Source organism: Nothoprocta perdicaria, unplaced genomic scaffold, assembly GCF_003342845.1.
Source record: "Nothoprocta perdicaria isolate Ctin4 unplaced genomic scaffold, notPer1 scaffold_32, whole genome shotgun sequence".
In the NCBI taxonomy this organism is placed as follows: domain Eukaryota; kingdom Metazoa; phylum Chordata; class Aves; order Tinamiformes; family Tinamidae; genus Nothoprocta; species Nothoprocta perdicaria.
This window is the reverse complement of record NW_020455555.1, coordinates 3,150,625-3,169,818: the sequence shown is the minus strand read 5'-3', so window position 1 is coordinate 3,169,818 and position 19,194 is coordinate 3,150,625. Positions and strand designations below refer to the sequence as shown.

Genomic DNA, 19,194 nt, shown 5'->3' with positions numbered 1-19,194 from the left:
CTGTGAATTCATAAGAGAGGCTGTTTGTGACCCTCATTTAGGCAGCGGGCACCTGCTGCAGCAAGTGTGACCATTTCAGATGAGGGGAAAAGAAACTGCAGAGAGGGAGGTCAGACAGTGCTGCTGGTTCCCCAGAGAGGTGGATTCTCCATTCTGGAGAGCAGATTTGCAGAGCTGTTCTAGCAAGTGATTTGAGCCTGTGTTTTTGTTTCTCTGGCAGGATGATGAAAATGTGTCGCTCCAGGACCTTGTGCTCTCGATGCCATCAAGTCCAGAACCACAAGAAGCTGAATCTCGTTTTAAGGTAAACGACACTCGCTCACTCCTGCACAACAGAGAGACAGAAAATCAACTTCCCTATCATTGGAAGGCAGTGCTGCTTGCATTTATTTAAATGCAAACCTAGCAAGTATTTATGTAACCTGTCTGTTTTTGTTAAAATGGATTTATTTACCTTTCAAAATGCATGCTTACACATTCATGTACCGTTTAAATAATTGAAATAACTTTGTTTTTTGTATTGATAGATGTGAGAATTAACAGCTGCAGAGCAACTTCTTTTAAGAAATTTCTGCTTATTTGATAACTGCTGGAATGTTGTCTAATTTAAAAAAAAATTGCTTTTTAGTGTAATCACAGCAAAATTAAATGCTTACTGTTTCATTACATTTGTTCTTACCCTTTGCTCTAAAATACCTTTCAGTGAGTTTTCCCTGAGATAACGCAGGTGTTGATTATGAGAATTTAAAAACACAGTCAACCAAAAAAAACCCATAAAATCAAAGATGCATTCATCATGCAAAGATGCATTCATGGTCACAGATGTGTAATGGTGTGCTCTCTGCCATGGTAAGATTTTATAGCATGACTCAGGCTTCATGTTGTAAAATTGTAAAATCAATCTAAAAAGGCCGCTAATTCTACACTTAAACCAAGAGAATGATACCCATTTCTTAAGTGATAGTAGACTTAGAAATTCTCAGGAAAGGCAAGGCCACTTAAAATCTTATTCTTGTCTGAAGTCTATCTGTCCAAATCCTCGTTTTGCAATTACAAATGCTTGCCCCCATTGCATGGATGTGTCAGCATCACCCTTTAGCGAGGCTGAGTTCCAAATTATCAATGCTCAGGCCTTCTTTGCTGTTTAACTGGAAAATAAATCAGTCTGGGTGTTACCTAACGCAGTAACTAAAAACAATCTCCAGGCAAATGGAAAATAGTAAATGAATCCTAAATTCAGGTATACCTCACAATATATGACCTAGCTTCAATGACACAGTTGCAAAATATATTAAAAATATGTTATGATAAAAAATATTGAAAAAACCTTGCATATTTAAGTCATATCGTGATGCTTAGATAGAATGTATTCAAAACTGTGATGTTATTTGCATTCAGTAAACAGCTATACATGTGTTTGTGAGTTATTTAAATAGCAGTGCACTTTTATGTGAAGATTAGTATTTTTTGGTTGGGTAAATAAGAGGATAAGTAGAATTTCATGGGTAGGTTTATTTCTCTCCATACTGCTATGGAGTAGATGAATCATGGCCTCAGAAATGCAGCTGATTTATTCACAGGTGTGTAGTCTGAAAGCTTCGTGCCTTAGGGAGATTTCTAGTAAAGTTTCTTCGCTCTTTAGACTGTACATTTGCAGCCTGTGTCAGCATGTGAATAACAGGAGGATAGCACGACGTGACAAGCTGGAAGGAAAGTATATGCTAATATTATGGCCAGAGTTGCATATATCTGATTTCATGTGCCTTGTGCAGGTGTGAGTTGCGATTGTGTAGCCCTCGTGGAAAACTTCCTCTTGCCTCTGTTCTATTGCAGACAGAAGATCTGCTAAATGAGATCAAGCAGCTTAAAGATGAACTGAAGAAAAAGGATGAAACAATCAGTCGGTTAGAGCATCAACTTGTAAGTACATTTTTAAATATCTAATAGATTCTCAAGTGTGTGCCACAGGGTGTAACTTGTATATCTGGTTCTTATGAGGGCTTTAAGAAGGTCAAGCTTCTAATTTTGACTTTCCCCCTTGTACTTTCATTCAAAAAAAGCAGGTTAAGATCTGCCTGTCTGCTGCTTAACAGGATTCCAGATCATCTAAGCAGTCTGTCTTGCCAATTAGCATTTGCATTAAGCACTGATTTTGGTATGCTTAGTGTTGTTGTTCAGAGAGTAGGCAAAGGCCCTGCACGTGCCAAGGTTGTTTGCTAATTGCTGTAGTAATTGAAGGGCTTTGCAGCTAAGGAACTCTGCCATGAAGATGGGTAAAACTCCTATTCACAGTTATTTAGAGGTGACCTGAATGTTATATTTTAGATATTCCAGTGAACCAAAACTACATTTCACAAGTCAGCATTTATTCTGAATAATTCATATATTTGAGAAAAAAGGGGATGTGTAGTATTGTTTCTATGATATAATGGTGTTGTGCTATACTGCCTTGGTTCTCCTTTATAATAGGCTTAATTATTTGCTAATACATTCTCTTCTTTCTCTTTTTGGTGGGGGTTAAGGCCACTAAGTGCAACTGCCAGAAGGAGAACGACAAACTTTCAGGGGCGACGTGTTTGCATGCTGACAAATTTACTCAGACCTCCTGGAAGAGAAGTTCTGTGAGTAAAGCTTGCCCATTCTTCGTGGATATCACAGAATCACAGAATGGTTGAGGTTGGAAGGGACCTCTAGAGATCATCTAGTCCAAGCCCCTGCTCAAGCAGGGACACCCAGAGCACGTGGCACAGGGTCCCATCCAGGCGGCTTTGGAAGATCTCCACAGAAGGAGGTGACTTCCTGCATTTCACCTCCAGCTTGATTTTTGGCGTCGTACTAGCTGGCCCTGTTTAAGAGGCTTAAGAGGTTCAGCCCTTGGTCTAGGGTGCCATACTCCTACAGCCTGTCAGCTCTGCACCCCCTGCACGTTTGCCTGTAGCTCTCTTAAAACATATATAGTAAACATATAATTTTTAAAAAGCTTAATTAAATTTTAGAAGGCCATTTTTTAATAGGCTGTCTATTTAGGTAAGTCAGCCCAAGCTTTATCAAATCACACAGCAAGACATTTCCTGTCATGTTTTCCATCTGTCTTTTTTAAGTTTCATTGCTGCTGTGCTCACTGCTCACAGTTGTGAAGAGTGGCAGTGTATTCTATCATAAATTCTCTGTCCCCCCAAATTATGGTTGTTTTGGTCATACATTAGAAGAACATAACTCATTCAAAAATTCGTTGGGTGAAAATTGCCTTGACAGACGTTTTCATTCCCATTTGTTGTTGCATGGATCGTGTTTGCTTCCATTTTACAGCTGTTAGATTCTTTATGGATCAACAGTAGTGTACTTAGGAGTGGGACAGCACACTTCTTGTGATGTACTTGTGATAAAAACTCATCCTTGAGTAATGCAAAGGGCGTCTGTCAGTCACCAGCATACAGTCTGCTGAGGGGAGGCAGGCAGCTGCTGCTCTGCCGAGCTAGCAAATCCTGAGAGGGAGTGTTTCTTCCAAACAGTTGAAAAGAAGTTAAACTCTTTGGGGTTTAGTGGAGGATGGAGGTTGTGGGGAAATCAGTTGCACCCTCTCTGCGACCCCTCTAAAAATTACTCCTGTGAATATTTAGTCTTGTTTTAGCGTAGGAAGCACCCTGGAGGTGCAAGCTCCAAGCTTGCACCTAGTGGTGTTCCTTCATGCAGCAGTCTGGTCCCTGCCAAGCTGTTTCTAGCACACAGCCTTTCTTCTGTTGAGGCCATGTTTTGTGACCTTCCTGTGCCTGCAAACTATCCAAAGTAACGAGAATGTAACCAACTCTTAGATACCTTCTTTTTGCCTCAGACACTTGTGTTCCAAAAGGTACTGTTTTTTTTTCTCCTCCCAAGGCTAAATTTCATATTTGATATTGAACTGACACCCTCTTCCCCCCATCCCACAAATATTATTTCCAGGTTAGTGGCAGTCCTTGCTTTTGGGTTCCTTTTTGGTTTAGTCAGCAATCTCTTTTTGAAATAACTGAGAAAATACAACAGACTTGATTATTGACCTGACAGACTTTTCAAATATTGAAAGTTACTGAACAACTGCAGAAGTTTCAGTTTGAGCAACCTGCTTAAGTTGGTAAGGCAAAGACACCCGAGACAGGAAACTGGAGACATGAAGTTAATGCTCCAGCAGGTTGTGGGAGTCGCGTTGGTCCAGATACCCGTTTTGGTCAGGTTAAAGTACATATATTCCTACCTACAGAGTTGCACCAGTTGAGTTCCCTCTTTGGCCTGCATTTTACAGAAGGCACAAATGTGGCCGGGCGTGCAGGGCTCTGGTCTCAGAGACACTGCCTCTGTCTCATGGAGTTGCAAACAGCTTGAGGGGCAACATCCTTAAAGAAATCTTGGCCCCTGCTGTGTTCAGGGTGTGTGTGTGTATGTGTACAAATACATGCATGCTTATAGGTGCACTCTTTTTATCTTCCTTTGCATGTAAGAAATCTCAAGAAAATCGTGATTTGGGAAGATTCACTAAGTTTGCACAAATGTCCAAAATGCAGTTTATTTTAGGCGCTTTCCCTTCTAAGTGTTAGCTCAGAAATTTGGGTCAGGAACTGTTTTTTGTATTCCCACGTACAGCAGAGTTTTCCCATCCTGCCTGTGTATGACAGGTTTTGCCATAAATGGCAGTTTTTCTCCTCTATTTGCGTTGCTTGGGAACTTCAGCGTGTGTGTGGCTCTTCCAGGCACACGTGTGAGTCACTCTTACTTGGAGCAGAAAGAACTCGAGATTTCTTTGCTGGAGTTTTGTAAAATCCTAGTGAAAGAAAAGTCATCGTTTCAGAGGCTGGGCGTATTGTCCGATACCTACCCCTGGGTGTGCTGCATCTACAGCATCACTTCAGCCTTTGGCAAAATTCCCAGCATCTTCAATGTCCTTCCAAACAAACTACCAGTGCAGTGTTTTCTGGTCCCTATTTGCTTCCACTAGCGCTAAATTATTCTATTTGAAGTGGACGTAAGCAGTGCTTTGTACTTTGCACACAAGGAGCCCCGCTAGGGTGTGAGATTTGCCCCCTTACACAGAGCAGCGTCCGCTCCTCGGTGGGGCCTGAAGCAGCGAGCGGGGCCTCGCGGCCCCGGGGCACCTGCACCTTGGCCGGGGCAGCCGGAGCGCCCGGCTGCTTCCTGGCCTTGGGCCCTGCTCTGCCCCTGGGCTGCAGAAGCCGGCGGTGCCGTGAGGAGCTGCTGCGCAGAGGGTGGTTGCTGCTGGGCCTCGCTCCAGTGCTGGTATAGGTATCAGCAAGTCTAAATACGCCTCTGCTTTTATAGTATAGTATCTTGATTGTTAGGAAGCTGAGATAGTTTGTGCTTGTTTGATTGCTTTAGAAGTTGAGAGAATTTAAAATTTTCACCACCCCTGTATTGTACTATACATGTAAAATCTGAAAAAAGGGACGTTGCTGACCCATACATCACCACCAAAGGGTCCTTAAAACACCAGACCTGTGCTTGATGATGCTAGTTGCTTTGTTGTTTTTATTTGGAAAGGCAGTTAGGTTTAGAGAAGGAAGTGTTTCTTTGTTTGGGTTCCTTTCTTTGGGTTCCCTGAAATAATTTAGGATTACATGAGAACCAAGCTGAAAAATCTAGCTTTCTCTGTATGGTGCTGTGGAAATTAAATATATATATTGTTAATCTCATATCAGTCAATGCTTGATCTTGCTCCCAGGAATATTTTTCCTTTTAAACCTGCCTCTGCCAATGCAACCAGTTTGTTGTCATCCAGTTTGGCGAAAGCTGGTAGTGTTGTTCCTTCATGCAGCAGTCTAAACTTGTTTCGACATTGATGGTACTGATGGAAGACTGACAACCCAACGGGTAATCAGTATCTCAGTGCAGAGATCATCAGATTAAGGAGCTTTTTTTGATCTTAATGGTTAGCTCCAAAAATTGTCCTCTCTGTGCTTGTGGGAGCAGCACGTTATTGCTCTCTGCTGCCTTGGTACCAGCTCGAATGCTGTAGGTGTCCAGCGTGAAGCAGAGCTGCTGCTGCTGGCAGGCAGGAGCCAGGGCCCTCCTTGCCCTGGCCTGCTCTTCCACAGCTGCTTAGAGCTGTTTCTGTTGGTAAGAGGTGCTGAAGAACCAGACCTGTCCTTCTGATTCAGGAAATCACAAGTATCATCATGGATAATAATATGTGCATATGTTTTGGAGAGAAAAAAAAAAGGGTGTTTTCTGTGCAGCTCTGCTAATGAAGCTCTGCTCTTGTCCTGAAAGTGTCAGATTTGTGACAAGTTGAGAAGCGGCCGAGTTTCCTGTGGGCCTCTAGCACGTAGCGCCTGCCTCTGCGAGGGAGAGCAGTGCAGTGGCAGCCTGCTGGGGGAAAGGGAAAAAGAATGGTGTGACTTTTTGGTGTCTTGTTTTTCCCTGTTCTCTTTTTTATTATACTTTTCCCCCTCTCTCTCTCTGCACAGGGTGGGTATTCTGCTCCCTCCTTCTCTCCCTGGCAGGGCTCATTCCAGGGCATCCCTCGGACTGCTCCACCGCACCGCAGACAGAGTGAGTCTGTCCCTCTCACTCATCCCCCTCACCGTGTTCCCGTAGGAGCTTTCCCTTTGCACGCACTGTTCATCCTGTAGTATCCTCCCTCCCTCCTCAGGCAGATTTCCAGGCGCACACGGTAGTCTGTGGCTAACCTCAATGCTTCCTCCAGACAGCCTATAAGCAGCTACAACTTGCAGCTTTGTGAGTTATTAAAAGCTGATCTACTCCAACAGTTCTAGAGGCAAACCTCAACAGGCTCTTGTTTCTAGTCTTGTCTTAACATAAGTCTTGCTTGCTGCATTTTCCCTTTCTTTTCCATGGCTGTGATACACTGTCCTGTTCGTGTTCAGTTTGCTCACAAGTTGGCATGTGTGTGTATGTGGATGTATTTACCCACATATATTGTGGACGTACATAAAAATGTTGGTGAGATGTTTTTGTTGTCTTTCATGAGAAGTTTTCTTTTCAGAATGGCTTTTTTGAGACTTTTTTTTTCTTTTGATGTTTATTGTAAAAAGGCTTATAATAAATTGAAGTGGCTGTGGCAAAACATGCATGATTGACTAACATTGTTTATGTGCTAGCTACAATGTGGGCTGATGTGATGCACTTGCACGTGATGCACTTGTGCTCTTGCTTTTGATCTGCAAAAGAAAGAATTGCTCATTTAAAAACTGTATGCTTACATAGACATAGCAAAATGGTAAGTCTTATTTTGTGCTTTGGTATTGCATTATGAGCAGATAATTGTTCAAAGAAATATAACTAGCTAATGAAGATAAAGTTATATTTTAAAAATTGACTGTAATTTGCAAATTACAGTGTGTTTGATTGCCCAGCAATATCCAGGAGTGTATTTGGTCAAGAAATGGAATAAAATTAAAATTGAAGAAACATTGAAATTTCTAGCACCCAAGGGGACCCCTGTACCATGGAAAGCTAAGCTTGCTTTTATTTTGGATTGTAGCACCATGGCTTCATTTACAAAAGCAAGTCATGTTTTCCAAAACAAAACAAACAAAGGTTCTGAGAATCCCAAATACTCTCCTGCTGTTTCTGTGCCGATGTTCATTTAAACAGCTCACCAGGAACGGCCACTGTTGCGTAGGCTTTTCTCCCTGCACTGGTGGGTTCTGCCGCACTTCCCTGTGTTACTGCTGTGGGATATTGTGTGCGCGAGGAAGGAGGAAGGCCGGGAGGGCAGGAAGGGAGCGGGGCCGAGGCGGCGTTTGGGCCTGGCCGCTCCGCTCCGCGCCGCCCGGCTCCGAGCTCCCCCTGAGCTTCCCTTCCTGCAGCAGCAGCGGCGTAGGTTTCCTTCAATATGCATCTTAGGCATTAACTCCCATCAGCTACAACATGGGCAAGTAAAATAGATGGATAACCCTACCGTTCAGGGAGATGCATTTGGTTCCTATAACTGAGTGTTCCTAGTCTTAGGCTTGATCAAAAGATAGATACTGAAAACAGAAATTAAGTACAGATAAGGGAGTTGCTGGACGTTCTTAACTGACACTTGCAAAATTAACCTCTTACACCTTTGCTTTTACAGAATTGTGCCCATGAGGTAGAGTATTACAGAAATAATCATTAGCATCCTTTCTCCTGCCCACATTATCTCTTACCTTGGTCCAGTGTTTTTAGACCCGTATTTTACTTTTATTCTATGTAAAATGCCAAAGGTGGCACTTCAAGAGAAGTGTTGAACGTGGAATCACCAATTAGAACGTGAAAATAAGCCTTGCAGTCAGTATTAGTGCTCTTTGGCAATAATGTAGAGAAGGGAACCCAAGTTAATCTCACTTCTATTTGGCTGTGTTTTCTGTCAGGAGACCTTTGGATTGAAGCATTTCTTTCTGTAACTTCTGGATCCCAGTCTAGAAGTGTCGTCACGTTGGTGCATAGTGCAGGTTTCGCATCCCTTGCCTGGGGTGCTGATACTGTACAGATGTGTAGGCGCCTTACAGGTGCTGTAGATTATTATCAGGCTCTACATCTGCAGACTGCTCATGATCAACTGTTTATGCAGTGCCATACAACCTCACTCCTGTCCTACAGGGCAGATAACAGCCCTACAGGGCTGTGTGATACTGCAATACTTACATGGTTACAGGTCTTCTGTATTAGCAGTGATTGCAAGGTCAGCATATGTGCTGCTTAACGGGCCCTAGGAATCTGTAGTAACACTACAGCCTGTTACAAACTTTTAATCAGATGTATTTTTGTACTTTTGATGAGAATTATCTTTTTTAATACTTGCATATTTATTAACCCAAGTGTTGTTTTAGCAGCCTTGGAAACAATTCTGCATTCTAAATTGCATAAATGTTTTTCTAAATCTATGTTGATATTTTTTGTCATTTCCACAAATGTTTTCTTCTTACTACTATGCCTCAAATAGTGTCTTATCTTCAATTTTTAACATAATTCTCCTTTATTTTTTCTCTTGGTAATAGGACGTAATTGGCATAGCAAACTCTCAATAATACATTTTAAAATTTTTCAACAGGTTTTTTGAGTTTTAATAATGGAGCTCCCAGAGTCTTAGTGTTTATGTGGCTCGTTTTCAATGAACAAATGAGGAAGTGTGGATATAACACAAGAAAGTTCAAGCTGCTTCTGTAGGCCCCAGCTCCCAAGTACTTCTCCGCACAGAAGCAGAGATGAAAATTCTGTTTGTTACTAAACTTGAGCATTGTAGCTCTTCTTTTTATCTGTTTATTGCTCACTTCTTAGAGAGGGTTTAGAGTTAAAAATAAAGGTGATGTAAGCAACTCTAACAGGTGATATGTAGTGTTTTATTAACAGCAAGAAAGCTTCTGCATGCATGCTGATTATAAATTGGATGCATGCTTTGCTTTACTTTTTCATGCATCTTCTTAACAAGTAGGGATCCCTTAATGTTATGAAATATTTCCATAATAAATATAAATCTTTGACAAGTTAGGCTCTTTGTAGAGAGTACAAAGTAGGATGTTCTTTTGGAAATTTCATGACCTAAAAGGTGACAAACAATGAAAATGTCCTATTACAGTACTTTTTGTTTTAAATATGTGCTTATTTTTGCTCTGAGAGTTTAGTGTGCAATTATTTTAAAAATAAAGAAGTTTTTTTTAAGAAAAATTGCAAACTCCCAATTTGGGTAGTTGAGGATTGGATTTCAGTAGAAATGCAGTCTCTTGTAGATTGGCTCTTACAGTGTATGCTTACAAACAAACAGAAATTCATGGCTGTAATTGCCTGTGTTGGTTGCATGTGACTGTATTGATGAAGAAAATGTCTGCCTTGATGTGGTTATTTTGCTTTCTGCTAGACCTATTCTTTAAAAAGGCTTATTTTTATATTGACTGTGATGTTGTGTATATATACATTTATAATCATATGCAAGTTCTACTTACTACTAAAGAGGATATTTAGGTATAAGGACTTGAATGTGCCTAAGACATCAAGTTCCAAGGTACTCCATGCAGTTCTTGCTATGAATATGACCTGTAAAGTGCTCCTAAAACAGCAGGGCCATCTCCGTGTGTGGCAGATGGATGAAATGGGAGTGGGGGACGTGCTGATTGCAATTGAAGCGCTGAAAAGTTGCGGTTCAGCCGTGGCGATTGCTCCATGTTTTGTCTTGGTCCTCTGACATCGCTGTCCTTGTCTCTCTCTTGTCTCTGCTTTCCCATTATGCCATTGGCAAGGAGTTGAGGAGTTAGTCCATTACTTCTGTGATAAAGCGTGGTACAGTACAACTTCAGATTTCTTCCCGTCTCCTCCTCCCACGTTTTTGCTGTTGCTTTTGCCCCGTGCATGATGCATGTCTCGAGGGTTGTGCATGCAGTTCTCGATCCCTCGTTGCATCCCTGCCTTCCTCCTTAAAATATCAGAGGCAGAAAATAGCCTTCCTTCATTCAGCAGAGGCATTACATGGAATATATGATGCGATTAACTTCTTGATCAGTATAAAATGGTTTTATCTGTATATCTCAGTTGTTCAGTAAGTGTTCAGCATTGATGGTAAACATCTTCATGGGTATATTGACATTTTTGTCTGGATGATGCAACAGACATATATTCCAGAGAGAAATTATTTTATACTAACATGGTTGGGATTGTAATTTAGTAATTTTGCCTGGTGTATCAGAATGTGCAAATCTTCAAAGCTTTTGCCATTGCAGAAATACCTGTTTCTTTGCTTTGCAAAAAGGAACCTGTGCACAAGGCCTTCTGTCTGATGTACTTTCATTCTGGGGAGAACTAATTTTCCTTGGTTACGTAGTCCTAGATACTGGGGTCCTACTCTACCTTTTAGGAGCATCATCAAGGAGCACAAGTATTTTTGTTCCCCTGAACATTCTGTGCATTGGACAAAAATGTAAGTGTAAATGTTAGTATGTCAGTATACACCAAGTCACAGCCTCCTGGAAAGATCCAAAGTGCATTCAAACTAATGCAAGAGACAAAAGTTTTTAAGACTTCCATGGAATGAAATAAAATATTATTGTTGCAGGAAGGTAGAATGCTGCTTTATCTTCTATTCCCCCACCTCCTTATAACTAATCAACCCATCAAGTACTAGCCCTTCTGCCAGCTTTCTTTTTAACTAATAGTCTACTCTTACATTGGGATTTCCCTAAGCAAAGGAAAACTTCCGTATAAGGCACAGATGAAAGATGTGCCTGAAGATAACGATCTGCAGTGTTAAGTATCTTGTGAAGCGTTGCCTGTCTATTCTGAAAACTTTTTTTTTTTTTACTTTCTGTGTCATCTTGAATGCTAATGCAAGTAGCAATTTGCAGAGATTAAGTCTGTAATCATGATAATTGGACAAATTTTGGCTAAGTAGGAATCCCAAAATAGAAAGCAGAACTATATATAAAGCAATTTAGCTGCAGATGATACTCCAGCTTTAGTGTACTCCTCATATTTCTGAGAATGTAGCTGTTTTCTGCTTTTAAGATCCACATTATGGATCCTGAGCATCTTAGACCATTTAGATTGTGAAAAGTAAAGGAAGAAATAAGTTTAGTTTCTTCTGGAATTTATGAAGTTTTCATTTTAATATTCCTCTAACTAGGGTTATTTAACACCAAGTTTTGATTTTTGATGCTCAGATTCAATTTTTAGCTGCATTCTTTGAGACTGGCATTTAGAAGCCCTTCATAGGTGAGGGAAAAATTTACTAGTATTATTTTCCCATATTAGAATTTGATGTAATAACTCTTAGCTATAAACAAACCTATTTTTCTGTTTTCATTCTTGAAGTAGGGTTCGGAAACCCGCATTATTTGTTGCAATCTGCATGTCATAGTCAGGCACGTGTCGCTTGGGTTTCTCTGCTTGTTTTTAACAGGTTTGTTTTTACAGGCGAATTCTCAAAGCAGCCAACGAGGTTGGCTAATGTCTCTCTGTCAGTCCCTAACTTTTAGGAGGAAGGACAGTGAGTTATGTAACTTGTTATATTAACACTGAAAAAAAATGTCAGAAATCCCTAGAGGGTATGTATATTTTGTTAAGCTGTGTTTAACACCCAATATATTGAATTACTGTATTTAGTGCTTTCTTCTAGTCGGACTGTTTGGTTAAGGACTCACAAAGCTAGGTCAGGTTTGGCCACCTAAGGGAATGTGCATTACTCTTAAAATTTTGATCACCTTGCACCATTTAGTCTTTTTGTGCCCTTCCTTTTGCCCATTGAATATTCAGACAGCTCAATGAGTCTGTGCTTCCCTCCGTCACTTGCTGATGTCACTGGTACAACTTTGATGTTGCTCTTGCTTACAGGGAGGATTGCTGCACTCCAAGGGTAGGAAAAACGTTAGCAAATCAGAACTAGATCAAGAGAACTTGATTATTTCTCTTTTTACTATTACATATACTCGTGATGAAGAACTTCAGTGAAGATAGTTTTCACGGAGTAGTCGTCCAGCCAGGTAAAAGACGAAACCTCAGTGAGTGCTGAGGTGCTGCCTCAGTCTAGAAATGTGGGAAGGCTTTGCCACACACAGGTAGCACCACATATATATATATGTTGTTCTCTTCACAGAAGAGCTAAAAAGGCCAAAGAGATAATTGTCTTCCTTATTTAGATGTGGTGAACAGTGCAAGTCAGATTAGTTCGAAAAATTATTTATTTTTAACTGACCGTATTTCACTAGTAAACAAATGCTTTAAGCATATTAACTATGTACATGTAATCTATCAATTGTATCAATTTTAGAGTAAGATTATCTTTGTAGGAAAATTAGAAAATTATCCAAACTTGAAATTTGCTAGAATACGTAGGTAAAATATTGGTAAGTTTGGGGGCTTACCATACATTAGAAACCTTAATTCCTTCAACATCTTTCTGCCAATTTGAAGTGCAGAATGTGTTTGTCAAGCTAGGGTACATGTTAATCTGTCAAGCCTTCTTTTACAGGGAAGAGCAGAGGGGAAGAAAAAATAGAAATGACCCAGAAGAGATACCAGCAATTCTCTTGTCTAATACTAGAACCTCTCTCCTGATAAATTGCAAAATTCTCATTAAGTTACTTTTATCCATTGGTTATCAAGGTAGATGATATCTCTGACTTTGTGTGCTCTGTTGCACCACTGCTAAAGACAGTTTATCAGGTCATTTAAAAATTCCCCTCAAGACCAAACAGCTCCCTAGGGCTAGTCAGTAACCTGATGCAGCATTTGTGTCAAATATCCTGACCTCAGCAAGGCAAGGCAAGTGCCCGTAAATTCCTGGTGGTCCTTTCCTGCCCTTAAAGACATTTCACATTAAAAAGGTTGGGATAGCTACTCTGAGTAGGTAGTGCAAAGAAGATAAAAGATGGGTGCAGTTCAGTGGCTGTAGCATTTATTTGTTAAGCACTTCAATAAAAATTGATGGGTATTCATATGTCATTGTTATGCTGCACTGCAGAATAAAGCAAAACCATCAACGTAGCCTCCTTCATGTCCTTTGTTTTAAGCTCATCATTTTTTGTCTTTATTTTGGGTTGTGTATTTCAGTGCTAGTATAATTTTTTCCACCTAAGTCGTATTTGTTTGTGTCCCATGAACCATCTTGTGTTGCCTGAGTCAACTTTTTGATTTCTTTTTGTAAACGATATGCAGCCCTTATCAAGCGTTCAGTCAACGCACGCTGGGTTCAGAACGTGGATTTGGTTTTCTTTGCTTAATATATTGTTGTACTATTTTCTCTTTAACAGCCTCAAGTACTACAGCCTTCCAGCAGCCTTCCCAGTTCCACAGACCTCGCCCAGGGAAAACTAATAAAAATGCCACCTACCGAGGCCCACAGTGAAGATCCCAAACATCATGGTCTGCATGAAAATGGCAATCGTAAGAATCGCAGTGCTGCAAACGCATCTCCCTCAACTAGTCTGAATGAACTAAACATGCCAGTGAGTACACAGCTAAGCATAAAGGACGGGGCTGCACCGCACTTGGGAAATGGTAAAAGCGGAAATGCTGCAGGCCCTGCGGAGCTGCCTGGTCCTGGGGAAGGCTCCTGCTTCCAGCCTGGCTCCTGCTTGGTGCCATCCACACGAGCTGATGCTGGAGAGGTGCAGGCTGAGGTAGCTGTGAAAGGTCGGCCCCCATCCAGCAACCAGACTCCTCGGCCAAAGACTCTAGGAATTGCAAAGCCCCCAACTGCTTTAGTGCCTCCGACAGTGGCCGTGCTCGCACGATCTGCAAACCCTTCTGCTGCTTCCAAGGAGCCTGAGCTTCTGCCACCAAGTAGTCCGACCCGGCCAGAGCCAGCATCTGGTCTAACTAACCTAAAGGGTAAACAGAGCCAGAAAGTATCTAAACTTCGCCCCCCCACTACGTCCTTTGTTAAATCTAAGCAAACGAGCAGTCAGAAACCCGCACTGGTACCTCCCGAGCCTCAAAACCCCTGTTCAAAGACGAGCATCCCAAAGGCAGCGGTGCAAAGAAAGGAAAACGTGCAAATGCCGAGCAGCGGTTTGCCGTGCGGGGACAGCGCGTCCTCCGCTCGCCATTCCCGCCTCCCCAAACCAAAGACCCACTGAGCGGGCGCGCGCGCCTCGCGCCGCAGGATGCCGGAGCTGGCCCGGCCTCGCTGCCCTGCAGGGAGTGCCCTTGCCGAGGCCGCTCTGCCTGCGTCGTGCCGAGCCCGGTGGACATTAAAGCCGCGTCCCTCGTGTTGGCGTGTCGCGTTCTCCTGCGCTGTGAGCTTCTCGTTGGCGGCCGCCCGTGCGTGTTGGGGTACGCGGTAGCTCTGCGCTCGCGGCTCTGCTGCCCGCTGCGGCTCTCAGTGAAGCAGAAACTCCAGTCCGTGGCGACCGCAGCGCTGGGACGCTGCACTAGGTGTTTCAGGACGGCAGGAATCTGTTGTTTTGCGTCATTAGACAATGAAATTGCAATTCAGTCTAACTTTTTGGTTCTGACTGCTACTTAGGTTAGAGTGGTGGAAAATTAAGAGTTAGTAGCAGATGTTTTTATTGGCCATAATTTTCACTCTGTGTTCCAGAGGCCTATGCAAAATCCTTCTATTTATCAATATCTAAAGACTGACATATTTAATGTTATTTAATCTGATGGGTTAGGAAGGTTTTTTGTTTGTATTGCTGTAATTATGAAGTTGGTTTTTTTTTCTTTATTTATCCGGTTTTCGCGGTTCACAGACGGTAAGCAGATTTCACGGGGTGAAACAGGTCTCATAGACATCATGAATTTGTTGTGACGTTGTGGTGTGCTTTTACTGTGTTGAATAGCCACGTCATTGGGTAAACTGTTGAGACGCAGTGCTAAGGAAACTTGTGCAAAACCTGCCAAAGCAGGCTCTTGGGATTGGTAAGCAAAGAGCCTCTGGGAATAGGGGGTCCATAACACCTATGTAGAGGTTGCACAACATGCATTTTAATTAATATTTTTATCTTTTAGCGTGCTACTTGTATTTATTGATTTATTCTTGAAAGACTCTCAAGTACCTGACTTGAAATGTTTGCACAAAGTCCTGCCATATATGTAAAATTGTGGAACTATTTTATGTAACAAAACTTAGTTTAAGAAAGCCTCTACTAAAAAAAGAAAAAAAAAAAAACCCCACACCTGTTTGCTTTGAGCAATCCTGTTATGAGCTGGTACTCTAAGAGTTTTTCAGAGATGTGTATTTTGTTTGGGGTTGTTTCCCTTTTTTTTTAATTTTTTTTTGTTTTTGTTTTTGTTATTTCTAAAGTGGTGCATGATAACTGGGAAGGAGCTTTTGGGGGAAATAAACAAAAAAAAACACCGTTTTTGCTCTCTAGGAAAACTTTTTTTTTTTATTTTTTCTTCCTGCAAGTGTCTGGAAATACTTGCCCACCCTGGTGCACCCGTGGGCCCGTGACACACGTGCTGTGGGTTGGCTCTGTGGTGTCCCGTGAAGCGTGCTCGAGCCTTGGCCTTCTGTCCCATCTCCCCCTCTTCCCCATCATTGTCTCTTGGATTTGACTTTTTTCTCCACTCCTTAAATTGGTTTTAAAATCATTAGCATAACTATATATGATAGTTTGTCCTAGGCTTTGGCTATGTGTTGTTGACATGATTCTTTTCTTTGAGTGAATAGGTGTAGACATTCCATAAATATGCTCAATAATCAACTTTTGGACTGTAAGGACTTTAAGCAGGGATAGATAACCTCGTTGGAGGAGAGAAGGAAAAGAAAAGATAGGAGTTGTATTTCTCAGTGCGTAATTGATGTCCAAGGAAATTTCAGCTTTCTCACTGGTTTTCACCTAAGGTCAGGGAGCAAAGAGGTGTGAGGGGGACGGATAACGGGTGCTTCAGAACTGGCTCTGCTTCTGGGAGCTGCAGGACCTCTGGGATTGGGAAGGGAGGGAAAGAGGGACTAAAGCAAGAAATGACAAGGGCAGCGTTAGTTGTTGCAGTTACTAAAAGATCAAAATCAATATGAGGTGAGATGACTGTTGGAATTATTCTCTAGGAAAATGTCTTTCCTTGGAAAGCGTTGAAATGGATGGCCTATGTCCAGAATCAGAGTAGACTTCTACTTTCGGTAAGAAAATAAAACTGGCTTTTTATATTCCCCCAAATTAGCTCCTGGCAGCTGACTGTATTTCTCAAAAGTGTAAAAACTGCTGAGGGAATGATAGGATTCCTGGCTCATTTTCAGGTCCATATATATTTCTATAGAAGGGTGTTTATTTTTTTTTTCTTTTTTAAAGTTTACTTTCCTTGAAGGGAAGGTGATTTTATTTTTAATTGCATATCGTTTTTTGTGCAGAAAGTTCATTGTCACTTCAAAGAATATTATTGACAGCGATGCTTCACCATGAGTCCTGTTGCTTCTTATTCTGGAGGCTTTCTGCTTTAGAGGTTTTAAACTTTTATGTTTAACTTGAAAAATATAGATATCTACCTGTCTGCACCTTTACTGACAATGTAGGAATGAAACAGAGCGACTATCCAGGGTTTCATAGATACAAAAAGGCTGGTTGTTTTCTTCTCTGGAAGAACAAAAATTATTTATTCTGCGGGTGGTTTTATGCTGTTGGGGAAGTGTAAGTAGCTGCTGTTCCTGGTGTGGATGTTTGGTCCCCGCTGTGCTGCGAGGGCCAGCAGGGAAGGCGAGCGGAGGGGAAGGCGAGCGGAGGGGAAGGCGAGCGGAGGGGAAGGCGAGCGGAGGGGAAGGCGAGCGGGCGAGCGGCCCCGGCGCCGCGCTGCCTTCTGGCAGGGTCTCCTGCACGTGCAGCAGGTCCGGGCGCGAGCAGAGCTGGTCGGCACGCGGGCAGCGGGAGGAGAGGCGGGAAGGGAGAGCTGGAGCACCGCTTGTCCGCAGGAGCGTGCGGGAGGGACGGCGGTGCCGGGGCGAGCGGCTCCGTGGGGTTCAGTGCGTGGCCCCGCATTTGCCGTCAGCACTGGTGCTGCTCATCCCAACTGCGTACGTGAAAGGATTTGTTATCTGCCAATTTTTTAGGTTTCTAAAAATGGTTTATTGCAGATTTTTTATGCTTTTGATGTCTCATTCTTTTGTGCAATATTCACGGAAGTATTAAACTACTGTTCAGTATGTGTGTACAGAGGCAATTATGTATTTTAACAAGTGAATAAACACAAAAGAAGAAAAACAGAATTGCACTTTAAAATGAGCTTTATTGCTTGGAGTTGTGCCTAAATAATCTAGATGCCTCCTGTTGTGTGTGTGGCTTTTGTTTGAAACTGACTTCCCTGCTAGTATTGCCGTTTCCAGGATTCCCTCACATCACTTTCACAAAATTCATACACACTCTAGCATGCTTTAAAAAAATCATGTAGTGTACTGAGTTTTGTTGTGCAATGACTTTAAGAGTGGAATTTTAGCACCGATGATGCAGCCAGATTACCTTTCCCTTCCCTGAAACTGGCACTTCATAGGTCCAGTCAAAGCCAAGGACAGAAATTTCACAGTCCTTAAAGAATCATGTTCCTTGCATATTTTTTTTTTCTGTTAAAGCAAAGTGCAATAATAATTCCTAGACTTTCTTTAAATAATTATAAGGCCCTGAAAAATGAAAAACTGCACTGAGTTTTCTGTTTACTTCAAAAAAGTGGGTTCTTGAACTTGCAATGTCCTAACAGTGAGGTTAGACATAGTAGCTAGGCTGTATCATAGGTCAGTCCAGTTAATTTCACCCTTGGTCTAAGCGCGGATTTGTTGTAACGATGCTGGAGGGCTGAATGCCGGTGGTGTGGTTTCCTTGGCTTGCATGTCACTGCCCATAGCACGTTCTGCAGTGTCCGTGCTCTGCGTGTAGGCTGCCTGTTTGGGAGGGCAGGTGGGACAAACCCTTCAGTTCTGCACTGCACACTCTTAGGTGGACTCTCTTCTTGGCCATGCAGATGGAAATCCACTCTCTAATGGGGCTTCCACAGCAACCCGTTCATGTATATAGCGGCTGCTTCTGAGCAGAGTGGGTTTAATACATGACCCTGGTGGTAGGGCTCAGTTTTATAGTAACCTTACAACTCTGTTATCAAGGAAATTCAATCACTCTTGTGGTCAAGCTGCTCACTGCCTACTTACCTGTAAAAGCACCACAATAAAAATATAATTGCAGTGTCAGTGAAGTCTTAAATTCAGTATTAGCTTAAAAACAAACAAGAAGTACCCTTAGTTATCTGCATTGTTGTGATTTTTTTTTCTTTATTATTTTTTTAACCAGGCCAGAGTAAATAATGTATATTGGAATTTGCGTGTAAAGTTGATTTGAAAAACTGTATGTAAAGAATTCTTTCTTCAATGTTGCTCTAGTGAATAAAAGTAACAATTCTAATAAGTATCTACTTCTCCAGAGCGTTCATCTTATTTTTGCTTTATTCCACTGACTGTGTATAACTGCAGGACTATCAGGAGGAGGTCATTTGGGAGGGGGAGCCTGTGTTTACACTTAAATTATGTTTTTCATGGAATTCTCTCTTTGTCCAGCAGACTTGCATGCTTGTTTCCTCCATGACTTTTAGCATACAAGTGCTCTAAAAAAGAACAGAGAGATGGAAAAACCACCTTGCACTGTTGTTTCTAGGTGAACAAGGGACTGGACCGATCGGGTTCACCTCCTAATGCAGCATCGGAGAGAAAAGAAGGGTATTTCATAGAGTTTTCTGATGTATTTAACTAAAATCATTATTGTGAGAGACAACTTTAACCTGATTATTTCCCTACAGGAGTCCAAATGTCTC

The 19,194-nt window shown here is 41.9% G+C and overlaps 1 protein-coding gene across 3 annotated transcripts in view; it reads left to right on the top strand.

The window, feature by feature from the left end:
• CCSER2 (coiled-coil serine rich protein 2) overlaps positions 1 to 16,659 on the top strand; it is a 49,556-nt gene extending 32,897 nt beyond the window's left edge. Inside the window, exons 7-12 of one of the 3 annotated variants that reach the window (XM_026043016.1) lie at positions 221 to 304; positions 1,834 to 1,920; positions 2,523 to 2,621; positions 6,456 to 6,540; positions 10,215 to 10,254; positions 13,716 to 13,852. In XM_026043016.1, coding sequence (XP_025898801.1) covers positions 221 to 304; positions 1,834 to 1,920; positions 2,523 to 2,621; positions 6,456 to 6,540; positions 10,215 to 10,254; positions 13,716 to 13,779 — 459 coding nt within the window. In that variant the 3' untranslated portion in view covers positions 13,780 to 13,852. Of the gene's footprint in view, positions 1 to 220; positions 305 to 1,833; positions 1,921 to 2,522; positions 2,622 to 6,455; positions 6,541 to 10,214; positions 10,255 to 13,715 lie in introns of all 3 variants that reach the window. The other 2 variants (XM_026043017.1, XM_026043015.1) reach the window with 2 other exon arrangements.
• Positions 16,660 to 19,194: the final 2,535 nt, after the last annotated feature.